The following is a 26,432-nucleotide window of genomic DNA, read 5'->3' as shown; positions in this document are numbered from 1 at the left end:
AAAGTTCAAAATGATTGCTAGAATATCAAAACGTTTTCTAGCAATACTTATCAGTTTTAACATTCCAACAATTTATTTTGATGATTCAATAAAAAATTAATTTCAGATCTCTTTTTAGTAAAATTTTTAGGTCTTTCAACAAAATCGTTCTGTTCCGTGTGTGCAAAATAATCTGTTACAGATTGAATAAACGTAGGTAGGTACCGAGAACCTATGAAGTGCATTTCGCAGAGCTTTATTGGAATACGGCTTCGGCTGTAGCGGCCGCAATAATTTATCATATACGCGCGCTCGTTAAAGTCAATTGTGGTCGTTGTATTGCAACGAGCAGCATTGTCGGCGGTGCATCGACCGCGATCAAAAGTTGCATTGCAATTTCAGCACGAATCTCCGCGCGCTGCCTCGCGGCTTTGTTGCGTTCTGCCAATGTTACCACGATCCATTACGAAAGATTAAAACAAAACGCAGGATCATCTCTCTCCCATAATCGTCAACATTTTCTATGCCGTATCGGAATGTAGAATCTGAGAAAAACACGTATTTGAAAAATTTAATGAAATCAACAGTACGATCGAAAGAAATTTGCACACATCTGAATGCGCTGAGTTCTTCAGACACGTTTTATTTTCTCTTTCCTGTTTCTCATGCTAGAATAATAATTGTAAACAAATAACAATCGGTTCCCGCAATTATATTTATAGTAATCTATAATGAATACGATGTATTTATATGCTATACAGTATAATAAAATTCCAATATAAATATAATATATCTAACATTAAGGGAAAATTGTTTTCTCCTTTCTTTCTTACGGAAGCACATTTGCCTGAGATTAGAAGATTATCGTGGCAGTTTATTACCTCATTTATCACTTTGATAAATCTTGTAATCTACAATTTTATAAATTAGGCCACAATAATATCAGACTGTCTGACCCGTAGACCTCTTTAATTAACGGCACGTATTCGCGCATTGGAATAGGAATTCCTAACTCTCGCACATTTTTGCCATTGGTACTCGATGGCACATTTCGCGAACCGAATACCTACACGCGACGTTCTCACCGCGCGGGACAATCGGATTTCCAGATACACGTTCGCCATTATGTACACGAGGCGTATGTACACGGTGCCCCTGTATGTACCCCGTTACGGTATATATAAACGCGTTCCTAAGAGCTTACGGTTCCCTTCTCTCCGTGTGTCGTTGACACTGCGTCCGCCAGAACGATACCGTTCGTTTCTCGCTTTTCCCTCGAGTAGATCTGCTTACGTTTCGCTGATAAGCCCGGAAGAGCCGCGATGGAATACCGGAGAACGTCCTTGTATATCCTCGAGGAAACTAGCGGCATCGGCGCGACGAATTACGGCGAAAGATAGTGATTTGCGCATACATACAAATTACTGGAATCAAATTATAGATAATTTTAGAAATTATAGATATTCCTGTAACTCACACGTGAAAAAATTTAATACATGATGTATATGAATAATTTCTCATTTCGTTTTTTAAGAAAAGCACTTTATAAAGAAGAATTTTATTAAGTGCAGAAACTCAAAAGTTTGACTCGGAATGTTTCAATTTAAAATTCTATATGAATGATTTAAAAATGAGATATATGAATAATGAGAAATACATATATATAGTACTGCTTTTTGTTTATTTGCTTGTTTTTTTTTGTTAAATTTTATAACACTATGTATGTTGCACATTTAATTCAAATGTTCAACTTAAAAAATATAACGATGCGATACGTATGTAGCAATTAATTTTTTTACAAAATTAATAAAATCTATATTTTAACTTATTTCGTCTTTTCTTGTGTAAAAATATCTCGTTTTTCAAATTATGATCTGACCTTAATTGTTAAATCGCGAGAACGTACACTAACTGCTATTGTATTTTAATGCAGTAAAAATCTCTATGTTGCATTTGTTTCGGAAAAATTTCGGGGATATTCCCACGAAACGATTTCCCTACGAAATACTCAGCATTTCGCACGGTTAATGTCAAGGAAATTCCTAATGAGACGTTAGTAGACCGTAAAGACATAACTTCTTCTTGTGCTTAATTAAAAGGTCATTAAACGTTCGAAAACTGATATTCTAATTCCTTAAATTGTACATATTGAATGGTATGTAAATATAAACACAGAAAAACTAAATAAATTTCATCAAATTTTGCAAATTTATAAACCTGATTTAACCACAAGTATATGGCTGATATACATATATTGTGTGTATATCATTCGAAAGAAACCACGCTCATTTATTATTCAAGGGATACTTACAGGTTTCAGTTAAGCCTTTAAATCAGATATCAGCAACCTTCTCTAGTAAACCTTCATTGCAAATCGTATACGACTTACAATTTTAATGAAGTGCTTGCAGGACATGAAAGGATCGCGCAAGGACAGAAGCAAAGTAAGACATAATGACAGCGTGGTTAAATCACGCATAAAATCTCTATCTGAGAAATTGAAGAAGACACTGACAAATGTGGCGTGAATAATACGAAATCGTCAAGATGCATAATTATGTAATTAAATATAAATTACACTATTTATTTCTTGTCTCAGAAATTTTTATACACGGTGCTAATCATCCAGAAACTAGGATTCAGTTATTCCAATATCTTTTTTTAGCTAGAAATTACAAATATTTTCTGGAAAATTATTCGATTCCCACACACTAATGACAAAAGTAAGCGACCGTTCAATGACAGTGCAATCACCTTTCAAGCTGCGATTATTCATGGAATTGAATCACAATGGGAAATATAAGAATAGAACGTCAACATTAAAAGTATTAATGCAATCTCAAATGTAATTTCGAAGAATCAATGTACAACTCTATCCATAATTGTTTCACACAAAGTATACAAAATTGATATGAAAGTAATGATAATGAAGAGATTCAGTTCTTTCTCTCTCCTAGTTATAACCTCAATAATTTTACTTTAGTATTATTTAATAATTTAATCATTTTCATATTTTAATTTACTGATTACTCATAAATAATAAAAAAATTGATACAATATCTTATGTAATATTATTATAAATAATAGAGATCTTTATTATAATAACATTCAGTTATTTTCCATGCAATAACTTAAGTGTAATCCAAAATGAGGATTAGATCGTATACATACAACTGATGCAGCTGTATCAAATTGCAGGATAGACATCAAAGTTGTATGTAGGACGATTACATGGAGTTCTTAACACGGTCGCGTGAGATCGGATACTACACTCGGATCAGAGATTACATAGCGACACGTTCATGGATATTAATGGAAAGAAATGTCGAGACAATTAGCACAGCTTTCATTCCGGGATGGCTCTTTAATCGTGACTCCCGACGTGATTCTTCCAGGTTAATCACTGACGAACAACGCGAGGAAAATCAATTATTTCATTCCGCCCGTGCCTCTTTTGCCGGGTCGTGGATTAGCGGTGAGCCCGATAATAAAGGCGCCTCGCGATTTACTATGCATTGCATCGCGCAATCTTGAAACCTCGTAATCGTGGAAGGAATCGATTACAATGGTCTCGCGTGCGCCGCCTGTATCGCGTTAATGCAACGTTTATTGCATTATTTATGATATACCGTACGAATAACGACTGCTATCACGGAGCGATTCGCGATGCCGTTGCTATTGCCCGCGTGTATTACACAGCTCGTTAAATGGAAGGGCTCGAGGGCAATAATACACTGAGGCCGTAAGCTAATAACGTGTTACAGTACTTTCCTTCACGGCTTTTTACGTTTTGCAATTAATTAGTAACATTTTTATGCCGCACAAGATTCTATCCAAAAGATCTCTCACAAGAGATTTCACATTTCTTGAAGATAATTGTTTTCCTTAAAGATATAGTTTTTCTTTTTTTGAACGGATCATCGTCAGTTTTCAGAAGTTGTCTAAAACGAGAATTCTCCTCACTCAGTTTAGCACATCATTGCTTCGAGTTTTTCAATTTAATTCATATTTATTATGCGAATGTGCGCGATATATGCAAACGATACACCTGTTGCGTCGAAAACCCCCGCGAAATTCAAGCGACCGTCAAGCTTCACGGTCGACGAGTATTCTCCGAGAACCAGGTCATACGAAGAAACATCATCTCCCAGACGCGACGACCAATTACCAGATGGACGGCTTCGCCGTGCCCTGATTCCCTCACTGCCAACCTAGATGACGATCGGCTCGTAATATTTAACTTGCGAAAGGGCTTCTCGGCGTCGCAATTTCCCTCCTCCATGACTGTCACAAATTTAATTCTTCATTGTTTACAAATCGAGCAGATTTGTCGCATAAATAATAGGAGCGGCATCTTGCAACCTCAGAAAAATTACCAATAATGAAACAAACGGATAATATAACACAATTAATATCATATATTTGTAATTTAATAATTATAATAAAATGATATTAATCTATAATTTTTTTTGCTTACAGAACGATCGAGCTGATCGCTTTAGTAGCGATATCTAGTACACTTTTTCTCTTTCTACACACGAGAGATCTACATTCGCGTCTGAAAAAAATGGAAATACGTCTTCAACCGGGTGAGGATGATGTGCTCTCGGCGAATCAGCTCTCATCAGGTAACGAATGCAATAAAAGATGTATAATAAAATCGAGACAAATGTACGACATATTGAATGCAAAAAATCTCTTTTTCTATCTCTCTAGGTATAAGAAATTGAATGATACGCATGCGAGATCTAAAAATAAAATAAATATAAAAACAAGTATATAAACATTATTAAAGAAATTTAATTAAAAATTGAATTATGTAGAGCATATCCCAGCGCATATTCTAAAAAAATCTCGTAATTAATTATCCCACTCAAGCGATAAATAATAAACAAATTACATACAAATAAATAAATAATCTTGAAAAGCAACATTGCAAGAAGTTTATTTCATCTTTTTTTTTAATGTGATGACAAGATTCAAAACCGTTAGAAATGTTAATTGGAAGGAACTAATTATCCATTTAATTACACAAACGTGCGATAATGGGCGCTAGTTTCTCGTCGCCTGAAATTGGACTACATTGGAATTACACTCATGTCGGCCGGTGCGCCATAATAGACACGTTTATACATGCGCTTTTACGTGCTCGTACATATTCCCGGAGGGTGCTGTTGACTTCCCGGTTGAGGAAGGTCAAGGTGTGAGAGAGTGAACGCGCATAGGAGAGTTAAAGATGCTTGTGCACATCTCGCTCACAGAACGCACGTCTGTTCATCGTTAGTACCTAGACATTTCTCATAGTTTCACATTTTTTAAGAATTGCATATGAGTCACATAAAAAATTTATTGGCTAAAATTCTTTTTAGCTTCCGATTATTGCATTAATCGTATATTATATTTTTCGAAATAAAAATGTTTCTTCTCAGTTTACATCTACATATGTAGACAAGCAAATTTAAACTACGAAAGAAAAATGCTTTTGTTTTGTACTGAAATTTTTATTTTAAAAGAGTTAACAACGAATTTGTCAAGGAAATTGTTTTTGTTAGTGTTGTCTATCCTTTCAAATGCGTTCTCTTGTGTGTGTGTGTGTGTGTGTGTGTGTGCACGGACGTTAAGAGAGCGAGATCTCTATCGCTTCAATACTATGCCACATCCATTTCGCGGGATTCGTAACGGTAGCAAGGAACTTCATTCGCTCGCAATCGCAGACTAATTATTCGTGCACCTTCTATCGTTCGCTTTACACGTGGTAATCCGCGTCTTTGCCGCACCGTATTATTCATTACGTTATTGGCTTGCAATTACGTCCGGCGCCGCTTTATTATTTAAAGTGATGCAGGCACGCTGTCTCGAAGCAAACGCGGATTTCTGGTGAGCTCGTTCATGAGATCGAGAGTGCAAAACAACTCGCAGATCGTTCCCGGTATTCGGCTTCTATTACAAATTCGACGAATTACTTGTGCAACAATAGGTACTCTACGAGAGGAATTGCACGCGGTTGTACACTTCCTTATCTTTATCACAAATTTGTCGAATTTTTAATTATCAATCTTTTTTTTTTATTTATGTTCGATTTATATTTTTCATCCTTGATGATTTAAAAAAAGAAAATGTTGAAATATTTTCCAAAATCTAAAAGCAGAGAGAATACATTAATTTACCAACAGACATTTTATGCATATAAAAAATCATTTCTGGTATCGCATAAAATTATCAACAGAATGCTTGTGAATACTCCCGCAAAGCCGTGCGAAAACAGTCTTTACTTTCAATAGTGCCTCTATACGTGAGTTAAAAATGTTATTCGTAGTCTACATAGCAATTTCTTCACTAAAATTCGTCTCTCTTCGGAACACAATGATTAACAATGCATTATGAACGCAGCTCCCAATTATTATAATAACTAGCCGCATTACTTTCTACTAGAAATTTCACAATTGAAAGAGTAAACATCAGCGTCTCGTTTTTGTTAAGCGAAAGTCAGAATGTTTGAATGAACGCATTTGCGTTGCGATCGAAAGGAGCAATACTTTATTCCCGTGGCGAAACTTTAATAAAAAAATTATTCGTAAGCAAGACGCAACGAAAAATCCAACAGTGCTAATTATATCCGTTAAATCTCTGCGAAATAAATGGTCATCGTAAAGATCGACAAATATACATATGTATGTTTTTTACATCAAAGTAAAAATATTTGTTATAATCTTGTAATCACTTATCTAAAATCTAAAATTTCCACAAATACATGACTATATATAAATCTATCTATATGTTCTCGATAAGGAATTCAACAAATATAATTTCGGACAGTACTTTCTTTAAATCAACGTACAGAAAACATGTCGAAATCATTTTACTCTAAAAAAAACTATCAAGGCAATTATGATCATGGTAAGTCGGCGCTGATCGCCGCGACGGGTAGCACGTGAAGCGCGTGAAATCTGTGCGATACTCTTAAAAGCCGTTCACCAGCCGAGAGGAAGAGGCAACCGGGTACACGCGAAAGATAAAGGATGCTCCCCGGAGGCGGAATTGACCGAGCAGTCGAGAGTAGCCACGTCAAAGGGAGGTGAAAGGAAAAACACCGGCGAACGTGAGCGAAAATAAATCAGACGCGTAGTAACGCTCGCGCGCGTTAAAAGGAGAAATGGATTAATCGCTCGCGGCGATATAAATGGCAATGTGAATGGAAATGAAAGTTCAATCACTCATACATACACACATACACCCTATATATATACATATATATATATTAGACCGCGAGGAACTATTTCTGCTATCGAGAAAGATACGCTCGACTCGCAGTGAGGATGGAAAGGGTGAAAAGACGATAGAAAGACGATTGAAGCATGAAAAGCAATTGTCTACATTTAGAAAACAGTTATTCAATGAGATGTGCTCCATCCATAAGAAATGGCGTTTTTTTTGCTAATAACGACAACTATCCGTAACGAGAAATTTTCTTATTCCAGTGAATAAGAGCATAACAGGGAATGGGACTGGACGAAAGAACATTAGCTTATAGAATCTCGACCAGTGATAAGTAAGCCGGTACCATCCTATCGGCATATATTCTTGAATATATATCGCATAACTATAATTTATAACATACGTAATCTATAATGTACGTAATGTATACTGTAGTATTTTCGTATGCGACGTTTTGCGAAAATAAGGCCCCTGTATAATAAAGGGATGAAATAGTGATTCGTTACCTCGCGAAAATAAAATGGATTAACGAGGTGCCTTCTCACTTCTTTGTGAAGATGCGTTCGCACCTTCGTGGTTCACCCTGGCTCGATGTTATCGTAGCTCGCAACAGCTCGTAATACGTCCGCGAGGAATGTGCAATGTCCGGCCCCTTCGCGCGCGCAAGATCGAGATCGAGGATGATCTATGGAGTGCCGTCATTCGTGGAAACACTTGCGTGATTCAATAAAAATTCAAAACTATGATACAAGCGCGGTGAATAATCTTTGTACATATATGGCCTTCTTACATATTTTTTTATAATTTTTTAATACAAAAAATATATATTATTTAATAGAAAATTTAAAATACTTTAAAATTAAAAAAAATTAATTTAATTAATAAATAACAAAAAATTACACATTTCTTCTTATCATTAAACCATTAAGAACATCATTAAGAACTCTTTCTTATCCTGATTAATATATTGATTTTTAATAGCTTACGTGATATTGTATACGAATTAAACTACTAATTTTGTTGAAGCGCATAATCAATCTTTGTAAAATTCTAACGAAACAAAATTCTCCTTAAACTATTGAGGTAATCACTAATTTCTTTATTCTAATCGTGTTCTTTAAACAGGATTTTGCAGGCAGATCTCGTAGCCTACTTCCTTGTTCGTGTTCACATCTAACGATTCAGCGCGGAATAAACTCATAAACAAGGAGTTCGCATACGTGTAAACGATATTTAATACGGTCGACGGTTTACATCGACCTCGTTGGTAATGTTTACTCTAACTGATCGTAGCCAGCCAGACATAAAATGACAATGCGCGTGGGTGAAAGTGAAGTACTTTTTACATGTACGCGATATAAAGTACGTGTACCTGAAAGCAGAGTAGCTTGGCGGCTTCTTCAGAGGCTGTTGTTACAGTGAAAGTACGCTTTTATTGATAAGCAAAAGTGGCGTGTCAAAATCAATTAATCGGATGTCCAAATGACATTAAAGTTATTCATTCAGTAGTATGTCATTCTTAGAAGTATGTCATTCTCTCGTATATATCTCCGTCGAAGAGATATTAATCTCTTGTGTATCTGTCAACCATGCCAATAATCAAACGAATATTAATCATTCATCGGTAACGAAAGTAAAATCCTTTGGAAATAATCTGTATACAAGTAGCTCCGATAGAAAATATTTTTAATTATTATATATTTTTTTATTCTAACAAAATCTGAATTTAAAGAGGGAATAGCAATTAATCTCAACGATCAGACTTATAATCAGTGAGAGTTCTCTTAAGATTAATTTTCTACGAAGAGAAAAAAATTATATAAAAGTACACCTCGTACTTCGCATCGTACTTTGCGACGCAACGGTCTGGATTTTTAAAAAATAGGATAAGAGATCTGCAAGAGGAAGTGCCATATAAAGTTACAGAAAATTAAACGCAAATTCAAGAATGACGCTCACCTTTGTTCGTCATGTACTTTCTTTCTAACTGTTGTCATGCAATGCTATTGTTCCGGTCACAATCGGTCGGCTGGTTTACAACAGAATAGGAAGTGATCCTTATTGTCGCATTTACAATATACAATACGTCAGGTTGTCGGCCTAAAGAGTACGATTAATTTAGCATACGCTATTCAAATCAATCATCACCCACGATCACTCAGGTGAGAATTACAATAATACATTAAGTATAATACCTGTAATTCTTTGGATGAATACATCACAGTCAAAATGATAATAATGAAATATTGCTGAAGCTGCACGTGCAGAAGCCAAAATGGCGAACATTATTCTCGTAAAAATCAGCTAAAACTTTAATTCTTTTTTATCAATTCAGAGATCGATTTTTACAAATGTTTTATGTGCTATTACTCAGTAATAATTATTTATTTGTTAACTTAAAACATTTTAAAATATACGGAGATTTTTTTTATTTACATATTATTATATATAATAATAATTTTTTTTGTTTAAATGTGTTGTTAAATGTTAAATATGTTAACATATTTACATTGCTTACCTCCTGATGAAATGGAATACCTGTTATATATGATAATTAAAACAGATAGCGAAACTTCTGTAGGTCAGATAAAATTTTATAAATAGAAACGGGTTTAAACACAGGTTTGACAAGCATTGCGATAATTAAACCTGACATAGTAAGAAATTAATCAATTTAATATATATGCGCAATAACAAACCTATTTTATATTTATCGTGTTATCGATTACTAAAATTTGACTAAAAATTTGACAATAAAAAATCTAAAAATTTACTACTTTTTCTCTAATACAGACAAAACGTAAATCTTACTTTTTAATCTTTATAAAGAAATACGACAGATATATAACATATACTTTATGTATGTTTTTGATCTAAGATAATCTTATGAACGGTACAGGCGTTCTTGTACGGGCCAGTAACGATATGTTATGGGTCAAACAGCATCCGAAGGAAGTGATGCGAACAGTGTCCGTCTAACCTACTTCGGACAATTTCCTTCTTGAAACGCATCAACGAGCTGGATCATCTTGCACGTAAATAATGTGCGAGCAAATCGTGCTGCAAGACATGCCGCGAGATGTGCTATATATATATACACATCTAAATTTTATAAGCGCACGCAAACTCTTCCGCGTAAGATCGTGCTGAAAAGCTATAATTTCCCCGTAGGCCAATCAAAGAATATTATAAGGCAAGAAAATGGAAAAGGACGGAAGTAAAACAAACATAAAAACCTCCGAGTAATTATAAGGTGGATTTAACATTTTATTAAATATTACAACGTAGTATCCATCATCGTTCTACATGTTCAGAACGCTGAAAAACTTTCGAAATAATTAAGTTTTTCCTCCATCTACTCTTTTATCGCAATTTTTATTCGAATTATTACAGCTTCCTGTTTTAAGATTACGAGAAATCGTTGTTTAAAAACACATTGCGTTTATTACGTTATAACTACATGGATATTAAATTAAATAACTCACCTCGAACGTGCGTAATACATATTTCAGATTATTCGCAACTTAACGCGGCTACCGCGGCAATATGTAAGTTCCACCTAATCGTGTTACATGATAATAAGGCCGTTAAAGGAAAAGAAAGCGGACGTTTCTATTTTACTATATCATTAGCACATGAAAAGATGTTACAAACGAATGATTGTACAAACAAACGATTTTACCCATGTGATCAGCCAACATTGTGGAACTCCTATTTAACATACAGTTAGCAATTTCGGTTTCACTTAATAGAATTGTTGATCACATCGCACATCGTGCGCTTTTACTAACAGAGTATTAATCCCTGGCATAACCGCATATGATTTATCGTTAGATCAGATGCGGCGACAGTGTTCTGCGAGATCGGACAATTTTTATACAGGACTTTCGTTCGATTATTAATATACTTCTAACGATAAGTGAGCTTAACTTTCTAAAGATCCCCGACAGGAATTACTAAATAAAACATATTTTGCGACAAATACGCTTCGAAGATAGCTATTAAAACGGTATAAATTTTATTAAAATATTAATAGCGAATAAAATGTGAAATTTACTTTATGATTTTTTAAAGGCATTTGTTCTTTCATTATATCGTTGTAAATTTATAGCCAGTTATATGTGAAAGTCTGCTTTGATTTTATTATTATATCCGATGTCGTTATATCCATCCTGTGAAAAAAATTATTACTTAACGATAGATTCAATATTCAAATATACAATTAACACACATATCCTTTTTTTTCTGATACCTATAAAATTCACTATACTAAATTAAATTAAAAGAATTGAATTGGTTGTCCTATTGTTAGTAATTAAATTTAAATAGTTAAATTATCTATATTAAATTGTGTTAAGTATTTATCAAAATATATGTAATATAAATTTATTAAGTTTTTAATAAAATCATATTAAATTCCACAAGAAAATTAATAATGATACTAGATCATCTTGTTACGTAATCGTTAAGTAATTTTTCGTTTTTTATTCGATCGAGTATAAAGCATACTTTTGCATACTAATCAGTGATGCGAACTAACAATAAGCATTTTTCTCGCCGCTAGCATCTTCACTATAGTGCGAATCTTTCGGATTCTTCGAAACTGGAAGAATTCATATTTTTTCACAGCCATCGTAAAAGTAGCCAGTGGAGTCGTTTTTCCCAGGACTTTAAGCCGAGCCCTTTGTACCTTTTACGGTTGGATCCATTATCGCGGAATCTTATAAACGCTTCTCTTCGACCACAGACGGTATGTCACGATCATAGTACCTCGTAAACGAGTTCTCTGCAACCAGAATAATTTCATGTCATACCGAAGAGAGAGGAGGGTCTCTCATCGTCTTCCATTTTTGGAAAACCTTTCCGTGCATGTCTCGAGATATGCGGATTGATTATTTCTTGGAAAATCAAGATTAAATGACTGTAAACTTTTTTCAAGATATAATTATGGTTAAAATTTTGTCCTTTAAATCAAATTTCTTTTAAGAGAAATTTTTATAATAATCATTATAAATTATAAGATGTTTAAACATGAAATTTGCAGAAAAGGTCTCGATCGAAATGACTTTGAAATCCCGATCTCGACCCACATTTCTCATTCCTACAACGTGCGCTTCGCGAAAGTAGTCGGGCGACTCTCTTTCGAATTTCTCGTGAGACACTCCTTTATATGCAACGTCTTTCCTCGCCGTATTGCAGAATAACATCTAAAAATCGAACAATTTCTCACGACTATTGACTGTTCGAGCTGCCTCGACAAAATTTACGATGTTACTGAGGTTGTCTATTGATGTACGACAGCTGCGTATCATTAGCATTAGTTTAATCACGTATTTGACACATATTAGGAATGTACAATTGACTTTCACTGGCATATTTATTCACTTTCAATAGTTATAGCTTATTTAAACTATTACGTATTCATTTTCTGTTAATGCCATCACTTAAGTCGTAAGAAAATCTTTGAAACTAATTTAAGATTTAATTTGGACGTTTTCAGAGAAGATCAACATCTTCGATCAATATCGACATCGAAATCGATAATTTCAAATCATATCAAATCATAAAAAAACAAGTAACAATACATGAAAAGCTATCGTAATCAGCGCTGATACAATATCCTGATCTTCATTTCCTGGATCGCTAATTAAGGAAATTGCACGGTCGATCATTGTCACGGTCAATCAACCGTTTGCATTACAATCTACAACTATTCATACGTATACGAGTGTATTCCCACGGCGCGCGGCGGCCAAGCCCAATCAGAGCGAAATTACTCTCTAATTTTTTACGGATTTTTTCAAATTACTGCGCAGGTGTGTGCGCAACAGTATAAGTACCCGTCGATTGCTCGGAACCTCTCGGTAAAGGAAAGGCGGAAAAGACCGCGTTAGCCCCACTTTTGACAAAGATGAAAGTTACTAAGCTTCTTCCAGGCGTCACGAACAATTAGCCTGCGAGATCGCCCAAGATACGCCAAGCGACGTTCCATCACCTCTTCTTTCCGATCTCTGTAGCTTTCTCAAGTTCTAGATCAACGGGTCTCGTGACCAAAATGGGAGTAAAAGGTCACCAGTCCGGTCCGACGCATGCAGGCGTCTTCCGCACCGCCGACCTGTTCTGACCACTGACATCCTTTCTTTTTTTTCCCGCGATGCACGCACAATATCTCGGCCATGAAGAAAAGAGAACGCCTCACACGAATTTCCCCGAGCCCAAGTATGGGTCCACCTTTTAATATCGAAATTCATTCGGCATATTGCAATGGGTAATAATTCGAGATTACAAGATTCTTAATAATATACAGGCGAGATTGATTGACCTTTCCTTAATTTTACGATTTAGCGAAAAAAATGCAGTATTACTTCTTTTTGAGTTTAATCTTTATCACGAGAAAGTAACTAAGTACTATAAGCACTAAGATCTAATTGCGTAGTGTTAAGACAGCAGATATTTAATGCAAACTTTTAATATATTATTAAATCAATTAAGCATATAATCAAATCGAATTATCCTATGTAAACAAAATAATGCAAAATAAGTTACATGAGTTTTAATGAACTGTAAACATATATATCATGTCATGTCTGAAATTATAAAAAGATTCGTGCACATACGGATGTAGGCATAAATTATAATTAAAGGATATATAAAAATAAAAAATTAATTGTTAACGTTTATCGTTTATGGGGTGTGAAATTATTCCTCCGTGTAATAAACATAGCGTTAAATTGCAAGAAAATTAGGTTGTTCCACCGCATAAGTATAAAATTAGAATGTGAAAAAAATGATGTATCCGTAAAGTCTGAGTTCCAATTTGCATTATATTTTTTGTAAGTTGCCAACCTTTAATTATTTGTGCACCAGTGTACCAATATGTAACATAACTGTATTCAAAAACTGAAAATTACCACGCGATCTGACATATTTTATATTACTTTTTTCTTCACAGAAACAGGTAGAAACTGTCATTATGGTAACGGCAATATTACTGGAATCTTGTTTGCATAGAGTTATATATTATAAAGATCCAAGTTGTACAGATAATAATTGACGGTTGTACCTTCGTATGCTTTAGTATCGTTTTCTTCCGAAATAATAAAATAAAGTTTCCCGTCTGACGTAAATTGAAAGCATCAACGAAAAAAAGATCGCCAACAGAACTGTCACATCTCTTATCTCCAACTCTCTCCAAGAAAGTCTCGCAACCGTCCACTATGCACGAGAGCTGGACAATGTTATAGTAGTTAACATTTTGTATAATGGAGCGCCACGGATAAAGAGCATAAAGAGCCAAGAGCCGTTCTCGTTCCAACGGCCAAAGATCAACGATCGGGAGATGCAACGGATGGTTTTTTTTTGCGAGCATCGCCGCGGCTATGTCTTAAGCCGTGAATGACGTGAATAAAGCCTCCTACGCCTACGCCGCCGCGCCGCGGTGCCCCTGGCGAGCGTGCAGTTCCGGACGCGGCGGTGTCTTGTCCGTCCATTAAACTTGCATCTGTATCGGTCACGAAGCTCGCCGTCGCCGATTAGCCGCTATATCCTCCGGCGTCACGAACCGCGGGGCGCGGTCAAGGGCCGCTGCATGCTGGCGCTGATGCGTATGCAAGAGCACGATAATTATTAGCCGTGATCGTAATTATACACCATCGAACAATTTTCAATTTGCGCGTTGCATTACAATCGATAAAGCGCGTCGCATTGCCGCGCCGAGAGAAGAAAATCTTACGCGGAGGCGCTGCCGTGGGCTTGAATCGAGAGCTCGTACATAACGAGAATGATGAATAATGTTTAAGAAGCAAAAACATATCTTTTTGTTTGTCATAAATTCGTCTTTTTACAAATTTCTTGGGAGAAAGTCCATTATTTTCATTTACCTCGATACTTTCGCAAAGTAAGGATTATTTCAAAATTCTCCTGAAAATTCAAAGAAGAAAGCTCAATATGAGGAACAACATTTTGTATATTATTGTTGAAAAACTGAGAACACATAGTCTCTCAATATTTTTCTGTCACTTTTTTTATTATTACATATAATTACTTTAAAAAGTATGCAGGAAACGCCATGAAAAATGTTAGACAAGTACTCCGTCATTGCTATCGGTTCTTGTACAGTGTTAGTTATCTGTACGGTATTGCGATACGATAATCATGATAACATAGGTAACAAGCTAATACAAAATTAATTATGGCTATCGCAGTATGCACCCACGAGTTGGATTTTATCTGACAATGAGACGTAGTTTTACAAACGGGCGGAATACAATGCCGATAGAAACCGTTATTGCACAGAGTATCGTGAACCAATCTTGTGCATAACTCATCGGCATTGTGCGCGAGTCGCCGTGAGTTGCAGCTGCGGTGCGCGTCAATCGGAAGTCTACGCCTGTAGAAGCGTCCGTTTAAAGTGTTACGATAAGACTCCAACTCACATGGTTACGCAAAAGAAGAAAGGGATTAAAAAAGAGACCAGGAAAGAGAGAGGGAGAGAGAGAGAGAGAGAGAGAGAGGGAAAGAGAACCGCCGATACCATCGATAATCGCCTCTGTCGGCTTCCCTTGCGTTGCGTGAGGTCACAAGAAGCTGCTCGCGCCGGCGGCTGCTATTGTCAGTCTGATCACGAACTGACCGCATCTACTACGCGCGCGATCGCGAGAGAAGCCGCCTGCACGCCTATCTCTCGATCCTGACTGAATCCTCGCTGCTACATTTTCCGCACGAATGATTCGCGCGTTCTATTGAAATTATTAATTTCCGCTCAATGAGATGTTAATTTATTGTTAATTTGTCTCCCTTTAACCTCCGGAGGGGAAAATATCATAACATCTAAGCTCTGAGACTCCATGAAACTTTCTGATGGCATCGTTATTTAATTAACATAAGATAACTTCGAAAGATGATTTCGAAAGTGTGTTTTGAACGCTCGACATTTTCACTGCGCTTGAAAGATAAAATAATAATAATGGATCTCCAAGAGAGAAAATGCATATGAACTAATTCTTAAAAGCATCTCACGTGTTTAGTTTAAGCGTTTCACGCGAGTTAATCCGTATTCGATCCGGCGGAAGAATCAGATTAGTCACGCCGATCAGAGACAAAGTATATATGGAGCGATGCGACCGGCTTTACATGGAACAAGATCTCATTTCCAGTTGGCTGCATCGTCGGCAGAAACACAGACAGAAGGAGAGAGAAGACTTGGAGAAAGAAAAATAGAGAGAAGGAGACGCGCATTGCCGGCAGCGCGCGCGCGCGCTGTACCTTTTTCCTCTCTCGTGTTCGTTCCGCGCGCATGAGAGACGCTCTTGAACATCTCGACGGGGAGCGGTAACTTTCTAGAGATGACCAACGGTCGCCTACGGCGGGGGACCTCGATTCCGGTCCCTCCGCGGATCGTTGATCTTGGCCGAGTTCCACGACGACCTCTTAATCACCGTGATCGCCAATTTATCCATCGCGGGGTTCTCGTTATATCCACGACTCGTGCATAATCGGGATACGGTCCGCGGGTATTCCGGCGTGCGCTAACAAGGGACCGGAGAGTCGTACTTACTTTCTAGGCGTCTTAATGAATTCCATGAAGTTGCACCGATGATCGATCACGTCGTGCGATAGTACATCTCATCACTTCCTCGATCCAGCTTGCGATCCATTTGTTCATAATTCATTAATTGAATCGTTACCAGGAAACGTGGCGCAAATTATAGTTTTTGTATCTTGCGTCACACAGATATTGACAATATCTCTCTGAGGCACCGCTACGTAATCAGAATTTTAATTAAGTACGGATATCAAATCGCCCGCAGCCGAACAGCCGAGTTTGAACTTACCTGTCCGTCAATTGCCCGCGGCATTTCAAGCAAACAATCGCGTGATTTTTGCCGGCTAAATAACATCGATGCATGTTCCGTACGCGTGTAACGGATCGCACGGATTTTGTTACGGTATTTCCGGCACAGCTTTACACGTCGCACCGAATTCCAACTGTATGTACGCGTTGGGAAGAGCGCGATACAGATCTGCACGCGCGTCACGTCAGAGAACAATTCGCCGACATTCGCGGAATACATCATCAGAGGTACAAATGCGAGTTTGCAAAACCGTAAGGAAGGATAAGCCTGGGAAATTGTTTAAAAACCAACAATTATGACAAAGTGTTTTTGTCGTAAAATTAGATAAATAATTATTTAATTGACAATACTTATTGAGACTTCAGTATTAGACCAGTTATTATCATCGAAGGTTTGGAGGACCTTTGAAATATATGTGAAAGTTATTATAATAGTAGACGAGTGCAAAGGAAATTAAAATGTCAAATAAATCGCACGTCTTGTAGAAATACGTATAATTATAATTTAATGCAAATAAATTAGAGTTACATATTTTTTCAATCGTTTCTCTCAAAATTTTAATGTTCTTTATCGCAATATCACGGAGAAAAATTGTCATCAGTTTAATTAATCGGAAAAATTTTACAAACCTTACAAATTTCTATAGAACTTTATTCTACATGAATGCTCTAAAGTGAAGCTATGCCGTGCATTCGTAGAAGATCTCGTCGTTATGTACGCAATTTTCCACGTGACCGTGACAGCGGAGGCAGGAATCTCGGCATTTGCTGACTTGCGCGACAGGGTCGTCCATCAAACGTTAAACGAAGTTTATCTTCTTCCTGCGACGATTTTTCCGAATGACATGACACAAATCCGTCGCGGTTTTCTCTATAATATAGCAGAGGCAAAATTGCGGTCGCATTTTGCGTAGATGGAAAGAAACTAAAGTCAACTATTGTTTTTAATCGACCGTAAAATAATTTCTATCAATCATTTTATTATTTATTTTATATTCTTCATACTTTGTAATTATAACGTTGTGTTTCCATTAATTTAATTACTAGAATATTTTAACCATTATTAAAACTTTTGTTTTCAGACGGTATCCAAACGGATCCCGATCCAAACGGTATCGTCCATTATCCAAATGTGCAACGTATTCTCGTGGGAAAGGTAATTAGCGCATTTATTATTTCTTATAGCGAACAATTATTTAATAATTATTAATACTTTATAATAATGAAATGTTTATATAAGAGAATCTTAGGACAGTAAACATGTAAATATCAATAATTATTTACTCTAATAAATAATAATGTTAATCTAATTAATAACGAGTAAAGTATTATATACGCTCGCTAATACTTTATTTGTTGTCTCGATGTTATCTCTCTTGTCAAATTATTCAGAGTAAGACCGATATTATACGACCAGTTATCACGTATCACGATCTCTGAGACGACCTTCTTAGAGATCTGTCCGTTACGTATATGCATTTCTTAAACCGGTAAATAAAACCATTGTACATGTAACGCATTTCTTAAACCGGTAAATTGTTCAAGAATTCGACCTGCTAACACGTTGTTTGTTACACGATACGTCAAAATAAAATCAAATTAGAGAAGAAAAAATTACAAAAAGGTCAAGATAACGTGTAAATTGCGTTTAAAAGAATATTTAGCAATTTTCACAAATTACTTATTTACTCAAAAGCATCCAAGATTTAGTAAATGCTGAAAATAGTATTCTAAATTTATTTCATCGCGAGCACTTTCGTCAAGGAAACCGACAACAGCTATCAGTGACAGCGAATTTCTAAAGAAAAAAAGAAAAAACCATAAACATTATTTTTCATTTTTGTTTCTTTTACCTATGAAACGGAAGTGATACACGGTTCCAGTTTTGCTCATTATACATATGTATAATGTATATAGGTGCTAATTTTTGTGACGATATCGCGCTACACGATACAACGTACCGATCGAATAAATTAGCATGCGGTGCGCGACGCGTAGATCGACACGGGAAGAAAAAAGAAACGCCCGATCGATGTAAGTGATGTAACTGCTGGTGATAAAAATATACACGGAAGATGCGATGCGAACGAGAGAACGGACCGCTTATTACCGCGCCGCTGGGTATCGCAATTCGCGACGCGGGGCAGCTGCCTCGTACTTGCACTTGCGAAGTCTTACCTTCGTTCGCCTTATGCCGAGGAATGACTTGCTAATAACACGAATCGTTATCTAACGAGAGGGAATCGGACGTTCCGCGTGGAACAATATGTTCTCTCTTTCACGGAGAACCGACAGCCCGCCGATAATGACAGATGAGCGCCGAAATGAGCGGGTAAAGTCGTTCGTAAATTGCACTTCGCGTCCGCAACGTTCTCCGCATCCTGATTCCTCTGACGCTGCGCCACTCACAGATGTTCCACGTATATACTTGATTATTCCCCGACATTTTTAATTCCATTATTGAGATCTCTCAAGGAGAAATATAGAAGAATTTACATTTATTGGCCGCAAATAAATATAAAAGAAAAACAAAATTTATTTAGATTTATCGAGATTCGGATCACAGATTCGGTAATAATTAATGCGGATGCACCGCTATGATTCTTTTTTTTTAGTACGAGGAAGCGCTTGACATTGACGCTCTCAACAACACGAAAAGAGCCGACCGGGAGGTCCTGTTCTTCAATCGCGTGCCGAAAGTCGGTTCACAGACTTTTATGGAGCTGTTGAGGAGGCTATCAATAAGGAATGCATTTTCGTTCAACAGGGACCGTGTGCAGCGAGTCGAGACCATACGTCTCGCGCCGATCGAGCAGGTACGACGACCTCCAACAAGAAAACCCAATCAATTACCATCAATCGAGCGATGGCAGCCGCTCGCGTAGTAATTACCAGTTTAATTTACAATCCCGTCACCGTTGAGCCCTACAAGGTGATATAAAAGTACGACGATACTGACCGATCCAATGATCTAAGTGCTAACGGTTTAATCTCTTCCGTACTTCCTTTTTTTTTGCTCAAGTTTCTCTCATCTTGATAAAATTATGAAACAAGAGGAAGAAAAGCGGGAGAGCGTATCGCTAGATAAAATGTAAAAGAAGAGAGATGGGAAATATTGCGATATGATAACATGTATCAAGATATTGCATTTAGAAAGACTTAAATTTGTGCAATTTAAAGAGACGATTTAGAATCAACGTTGACTCTCTTTGAAAAATCTTATTTCCTAGCCTCTCTTATGGGGTATATTACGGGCTCACAATGGCGAAAATAATAATGGAAGATTAATCACTTTTTGCAATATCCTTCTCAAAGTAGTTATGCAGCTTGTGCAAATTATATATAATTTTCATTTAACTTTCCTTATGCTTTCAGCTGCATCTCGCCAGGATGGTCAGCAGTTATTCGGAACCGTCTGTTTACGTGAAGCACGTCTGCTTTACTAACTTCACAGAGTGAGTGCCACGAGATTAGCCTTGCAGGTAATTTAAATGATTGCTACCGCCATTTTCTACTTTCTTGCATCTTCTCTTCGTCAGATTCCACCTACCAGAGCCGATTTATATCAACATAGTACGCGATCCTGTAGAGAGGGTCATATCATGGTATTATTACGTAAGAGCACCATGGTACTACGTGGAGAGGAAGCAGATCTTTCCGGACCTACCGTTGCCCGATCCCAATTGGCTCAAGAAGGACTTTGAGTCGTGCGTATTGAAGGGCGATCGAGAGTGCAGATATTTGCAGGGTGAGATCCACGAGGGCATCGGCGACCATCGCAGACAAACCCTTTTTTTCTGCGGTCACAGCGAAAAGTGCACGTAAGAAAGTTTGTTCGCAAAATATCAATAAATTACTTTTGCAATTGTAATAAACTAAAATCCATATTATAAAATAGTTTACAATAATTTTCAAATAATATGCACAAATATATATTTTAATAAATATTATGGAATGCACAAGTACGATATTTTAACATACTGCACTTTTCCGAAAGGCCTTTCAATACCGTTGGTGCCTTGGAGCGAGCAAAGTTGGCGGTGGAAAAGCACTACGCGGTAGTTGGCGTCTTGGAGGACATAAATACAACCCTCACGGTACTGGAAAACTACATACCACGATTTTTCCAGGGAGCTACCGATGTTTACTATGGTAAATCATTAAATGATTAACTGCTAACCAATCTTAATCTTCAGCTTGAATAAACAATCAATTCATTAACATACATCTACATTTGCATAGTACTTTTTTAGTATGATTAGTCGAATATGTTAGTAAAATTTAAATACTTTAAATAATTGTAAAAATAATTATATATAAAATATATGTATAATTAATTAATTCAGATTATTCCTATTTTGTTTGAATAATTATATCTTTCATTTTTTTTAGATCAAACAAATTCCTTTATGAGGATCAATCGAAATTTCTTTAAACCGCCAGTCAGTGAGGAAGTGAAGAACTTGGTGCGCAACAACTTTACCCGCGAAGTCGAATTTTATCAATTTTGCAAGCAGCGACTTTATAGACAATACAGAGCTCTAAAATTGCGATCGAAAGTTCCGTAGTCCGCAATCGTGATGCTCTCTGAAAAAGGACCTCTGTTATCATGCGAAGGCAATTATTAAATACATGAAAGACATTACGAAGAAGAATACACTTCAGTGCAATTACATTTATTAGTGTTAGTGAATAGTGATTCGATAAAGATTTACAACAAAATGATAATTATTTTTAAATAACAATAATAATAATTCACACAAATTTCATTAAATATTAAATGGTGCAAAAGAAAATTAATTTTATACAAGAATTAATAATATAAGAGCTTATAACAATAGCTTTTGGACTAATACCAGATTAATATGACAGACTGTACTCTACTTGTCCAGTCATCACAATATTGAAACTGAAATTTTAATAACGACTGCTTGCCGAAATCAGGAATTCGTGGCGTTTTATCGAAGATCCGATTACAATAGCTATCCCACGAGTCAAAGATAAAGAACAAAATATGTATTTGTTGTTTCCTTCACGATTAATGCAATGATCTTAAGGATCTTATATCTAAGGAAACGTGAGGAAACTCATGATATTATCAAATTTTTTATTATAATAATTCCATGACAAAAAAAGAATAATTAGTTCTTCGTGTGACCACTGTGATGATCTAGTTCCATGCGTTTAAGAAAACTTTGATAAACCTTATTATGAAGAAACAAAATCTCATGATGATATCAAATATTTTAGTACAATGATCATCTCATGACATATCGAGACAAAGAAGAAGATAATTTTGAAGTCATGTGATGATCCAAGCTTGACGCATTTAGAAGAATCTTGATAGACATAATTAAGTCTAATAACAGAATTTAATAGAAATGCAAATAAATAATAACTATTAAAAAAAAAGAAAAAATAATTTGCGTGCATTTAGTGAAATATTTGTGGAGTTTTGAGTTTCGGTAAAAAATGATTTACCGTTCTATATGAAACTTGCCACGATATGGATGCATCGCGCGACTCAGAAATAGAGACACTCTTAATAAGTGCCGAATGATCACCTGCGATCGGACGTCATGACGCTATTTTTTTAGCAGACGTCACTACACGAGTTATATATGCAAGTTCTAGGCACATTTATCATTAGGATATTTCGCGTTAATTAATAGCATTCACGATGATTTTTCTCGCCAACGATGTATGAACGATGCAAAGACTGATAAAACGATGATATTTTTTTATCGCGGAGTATTTACGATCACAGAGAAAAATGTACAGGGTAACGATTAGAATATATCGCTTTGTAAGAGAAAAATACTTGTTTGTACTCTCATCGACTTACGATTATTTGGAATAAAACGCTGCCATTTGAAAAGAAACGATCACCTTTACTCACCTTTTGCTAATATTGTCTCACCGTTTAATTATTTGTTAACGTCTTTTATCAAATTGACATTAAATATTAAAATGTTGCACCTAAATACCGATTAATATCTACAGCAAAATCCGATCTCCTTAATGTTAGAGAATATTTATAACTTTAAATATATTAATAAATTTTAACTCTCTCGATCTCTCATGTCGAAAGCCTACATGTAGCATTCGTCGTTTAAACGAAGAGTGCCAAGTCACATATCCGGCGACACAACCAGAAGTTCGAAACTATAGCGTTACTTTTATTTCAAGAATCTAAAATAAGATTCATAAACACGCATCACGCGAACATCACCGTGACATTTGTCCATATATTTTATGTATTTTCTTGAATTAACAACTGAGCTAATACAAATTTTATTTAGCAATAGCATAATTAGATACGTATATGACTTTACCATTTTGTTAGACGAACCATAAATAAGATTAAAAATAGATTTTTCTGAAACAAGAAAGAAATTATGAATCCATCTTTTATTTATCATTTTCATAATATATGGAGAACAAATATTATATATATTATATATACAGATATATCGTATATAATATGTGTCTGTGTATAATATATGTATATAGTTTGCTCCTTCATGACATTCAGCCTTTATTCACGCACGTCCGATTTCTATTAAAACGTCATTTATGCGAAAATTCAGTAATATAGAAAGATTGACATTAAAGAGTTACACTTTGTTACACTACATCCAACGGTGTACGAGAAATTTGTGGTAAATATAAAATCAAGTATTCTGATCATGAAAATATATAAAAATAGGTGCAGTGTTAATATGCATTAACGTATAGCCATTTCGACATAGTTACATCTCATCTTCATTTCTTTTAATAACATAAATAATATTCGCGTTTTCGATGATACAAAAGATTCAGTGGCTCGACTTATCCCAGCATATATCTACATAGAAAAATATATTACGTTTGGTACTACAATACTAATCGACGCTGTCTTGGACATAGAAGTACTTGCGAAGAGACGTGATTTAATTAGTAATGTAATGATTAGACAAATGTTCAGGCACATTTTCCATCGGTCCATTAATCCATACGTTCTTATCAACAACATGCGCCAGCTGTGTGTTATAAAAATTAGATATCTGTAAGGTTTCCTACATAAATTAATACTAATTGTTGTTGATCTAGAAAAGTTTGGATAGGACGGATGCTGATATATGGACGGTACCGATACACACCCTCTAGTATGTCTCTCGTTCATATTTGAAATATGCAATTTTCAGGATTACATAAAGATACAAAGTAATTTCTATAATTTTTTTTCTTCAATTTATTTCATTAATTTAATTAATTTATTTCATATATGTATTATATTTGCCATCGATGTGCAATTTCCAAAATTACAAAGTTGAAGTTACAAAGTAATTTCTAGAATGTCTACAATTTTGTTTTAATTAATATTAATTTAATTGCAAAGATTACGCTATAACGAATAAATGAAAAGGAGATTCAGAAAATTTAAAGTTAGGATATTTCAGTACAATTAATATCTTTCTAACTATAAATCCTTTGGCAAAATTAAACTGAAACCTAGCTTAGTAAAAAGTTATCATTATTTAACAATAAAACTTTAAGTTTAATTTCCATTAAATCAACTAAAATTTATTGAAAAATAAAGTTTATTATTCAATTATTATTCTTGAAATTTAATTATGCTAACAGTCTATTTTACAATATTGTACATTTATATAACTATCGATTGCCATCTTTCATCAATTCGTTTTATAAGATTTTTGATAAATTGTCAAAACACGCAACAAGTATTCGCAACAAGAGTGAAGCTGTCGAAAATATTTTGATCATTCTTCTGTGTCCGAGACCAACGCCTTTAAAGTTACGAAGCGATTAAGATAACGTACACATATAAACATACGTAGACTAACAAAAATAGTTCGTCCTACATATACGCCGGCTACATGCCAAATCTTCCGAGTATCCTTTCTCATTTCTTCTTCGTCTAGACTTGTAGAATGTATTGTACTGTAAATCGCTTTAATCGCATATATATATCACAACTGTGCTTCTCATGCACAACCTTCCTTCACAATATTCATCTCATGCATGAACAATGTTCGCTTACAAGTGGCCAAAAAAGTTGATACAAATCTTCGTCCAAATATATAAACCATACATTTAAAATAGTTATCCAACGAATTAAAAACCTATATATATGTATATATTCATTCGGGGTTGTCACGTTAATGATTCCTTGTAGGCTTGTTATTGTTAATGTAGTTATATTGTACAATCTCGAAGATATGAATATTTCGATATAACAAGCGGATATATATGACAACATTATCTCGAAATGAGAACAATCTGCGATCTAGAAAAAAAAGAAACATGCGCACGTAGAATTTATATCCTTTTACTTCTAAATCGCAAAGAAAGATAGCATATTCTCAATTTCGAATTATAAGTATATCCTGAAGTAACATAAATAAAGAAAAAAAATAACGATTAATTTCATTCATGTATATGTCAATAATCACATCAATCTTATAGCCGATAAAATAAAAATAAAAATACAAAAACCCAGGTGAAGTATTAATGAGATTGATATATGTAATCGTTGTAACTCTGTCCGTTCTTTTCAACATACTTTGCGCAGAAACGGACTGTAACAAAATTAATTCGGTAGTCGAAAAATATAATTTCAAGCTATTATATTAATTCTACAATTACTTAATTACACTGCTAATCCCGGTTACATAGTATTGCATGTTGATAACGGTGAGGATCGTTGATAACAATCTCTAGGAAAATATTATTAATTATGTTATATCTTTTCTCGCAAATAGTTTACTGGAAGTATGTGTTGTGTGCGCTCTTCTCTCTCTCTCTCTCTCTCTCTCTCTCTCTCTCTCCCTTATGATTATATAGTTATTACAATCCTCTAGTAATTTACTTCCATAAATAGCACATATTTTTCATAAATAACAGTACTTAACAATATAATATAGTATCTTTGCATTATTATTAATATAACACACTCATATTTATATATTTTATATACAGAATAAGATAAGATAATTTAAAAATATTTCGACTATTTAACTTTTCCTGATATAAAAATGTAAAAAAATGTAAGATTTTACTTTTATTTACATGGTAACACACAGTAATAATAAATTTTTTCATTATAATAATATTGCTATAAAATAAAAGCGTTTATTTAACTTTTAGATTATTGCGTACAATTAAAATTTTAAAAATTTATGTATTTTTGACGATATATGTATAAAACTTGTATTAAAAATACAAAAAAGATTTTATAAACAATCGAAACATACAGGAAATAATAAACGTTAAAAATGTATGCCAATCTTATAATAATTTTATAAAATTTTCTTATGCAGAATTCAATAGCTAAACAATTGTCAAATTTTCTATCTCCAAATCATCTTACTTTATCCTGTAT

At 35.1% G+C, this 26,432-nt stretch overlaps 1 protein-coding gene across 1 annotated transcript in view; it reads left to right on the top strand.

Annotated features, from left to right (window-relative positions):
• The window catches only part of LOC105454716 (heparan sulfate 2-O-sulfotransferase pipe), a 27,023-nt gene extending 4,094 nt beyond the window's left edge, over nt 1–22,929 (top strand). The window contains exons 2-8 of the mRNA XM_011697548.1: nt 4,459–4,607; nt 18,130–18,203; nt 19,663–19,863; nt 20,423–20,502; nt 20,587–20,868; nt 21,045–21,199; nt 21,440–22,929. Of these exons, the coding sequence (XP_011695850.1) occupies nt 4,459–4,607; nt 18,130–18,203; nt 19,663–19,863; nt 20,423–20,502; nt 20,587–20,868; nt 21,045–21,199; nt 21,440–21,615 (1,117 nt within the window). The 3' untranslated portion in view covers nt 21,616–22,929. The remainder of the gene's footprint in view (nt 1–4,458; nt 4,608–18,129; nt 18,204–19,662; nt 19,864–20,422; nt 20,503–20,586; nt 20,869–21,044; nt 21,200–21,439) is intronic.
• Nucleotides 22,930–26,432: the final 3,503 nt, after the last annotated feature.

Source organism: Wasmannia auropunctata, unplaced genomic scaffold (assembly GCF_000956235.1).
Source record: "Wasmannia auropunctata unplaced genomic scaffold, wasmannia.A_1.0 LD335976.1, whole genome shotgun sequence".
In the NCBI taxonomy this organism is placed as follows: Eukaryota; Metazoa; Arthropoda; class Insecta; order Hymenoptera; family Formicidae; genus Wasmannia; species Wasmannia auropunctata.
The sequence above is the reverse complement of the archived record's forward strand: the minus strand, read 5'-3'. Positions and strand labels throughout refer to the sequence as shown.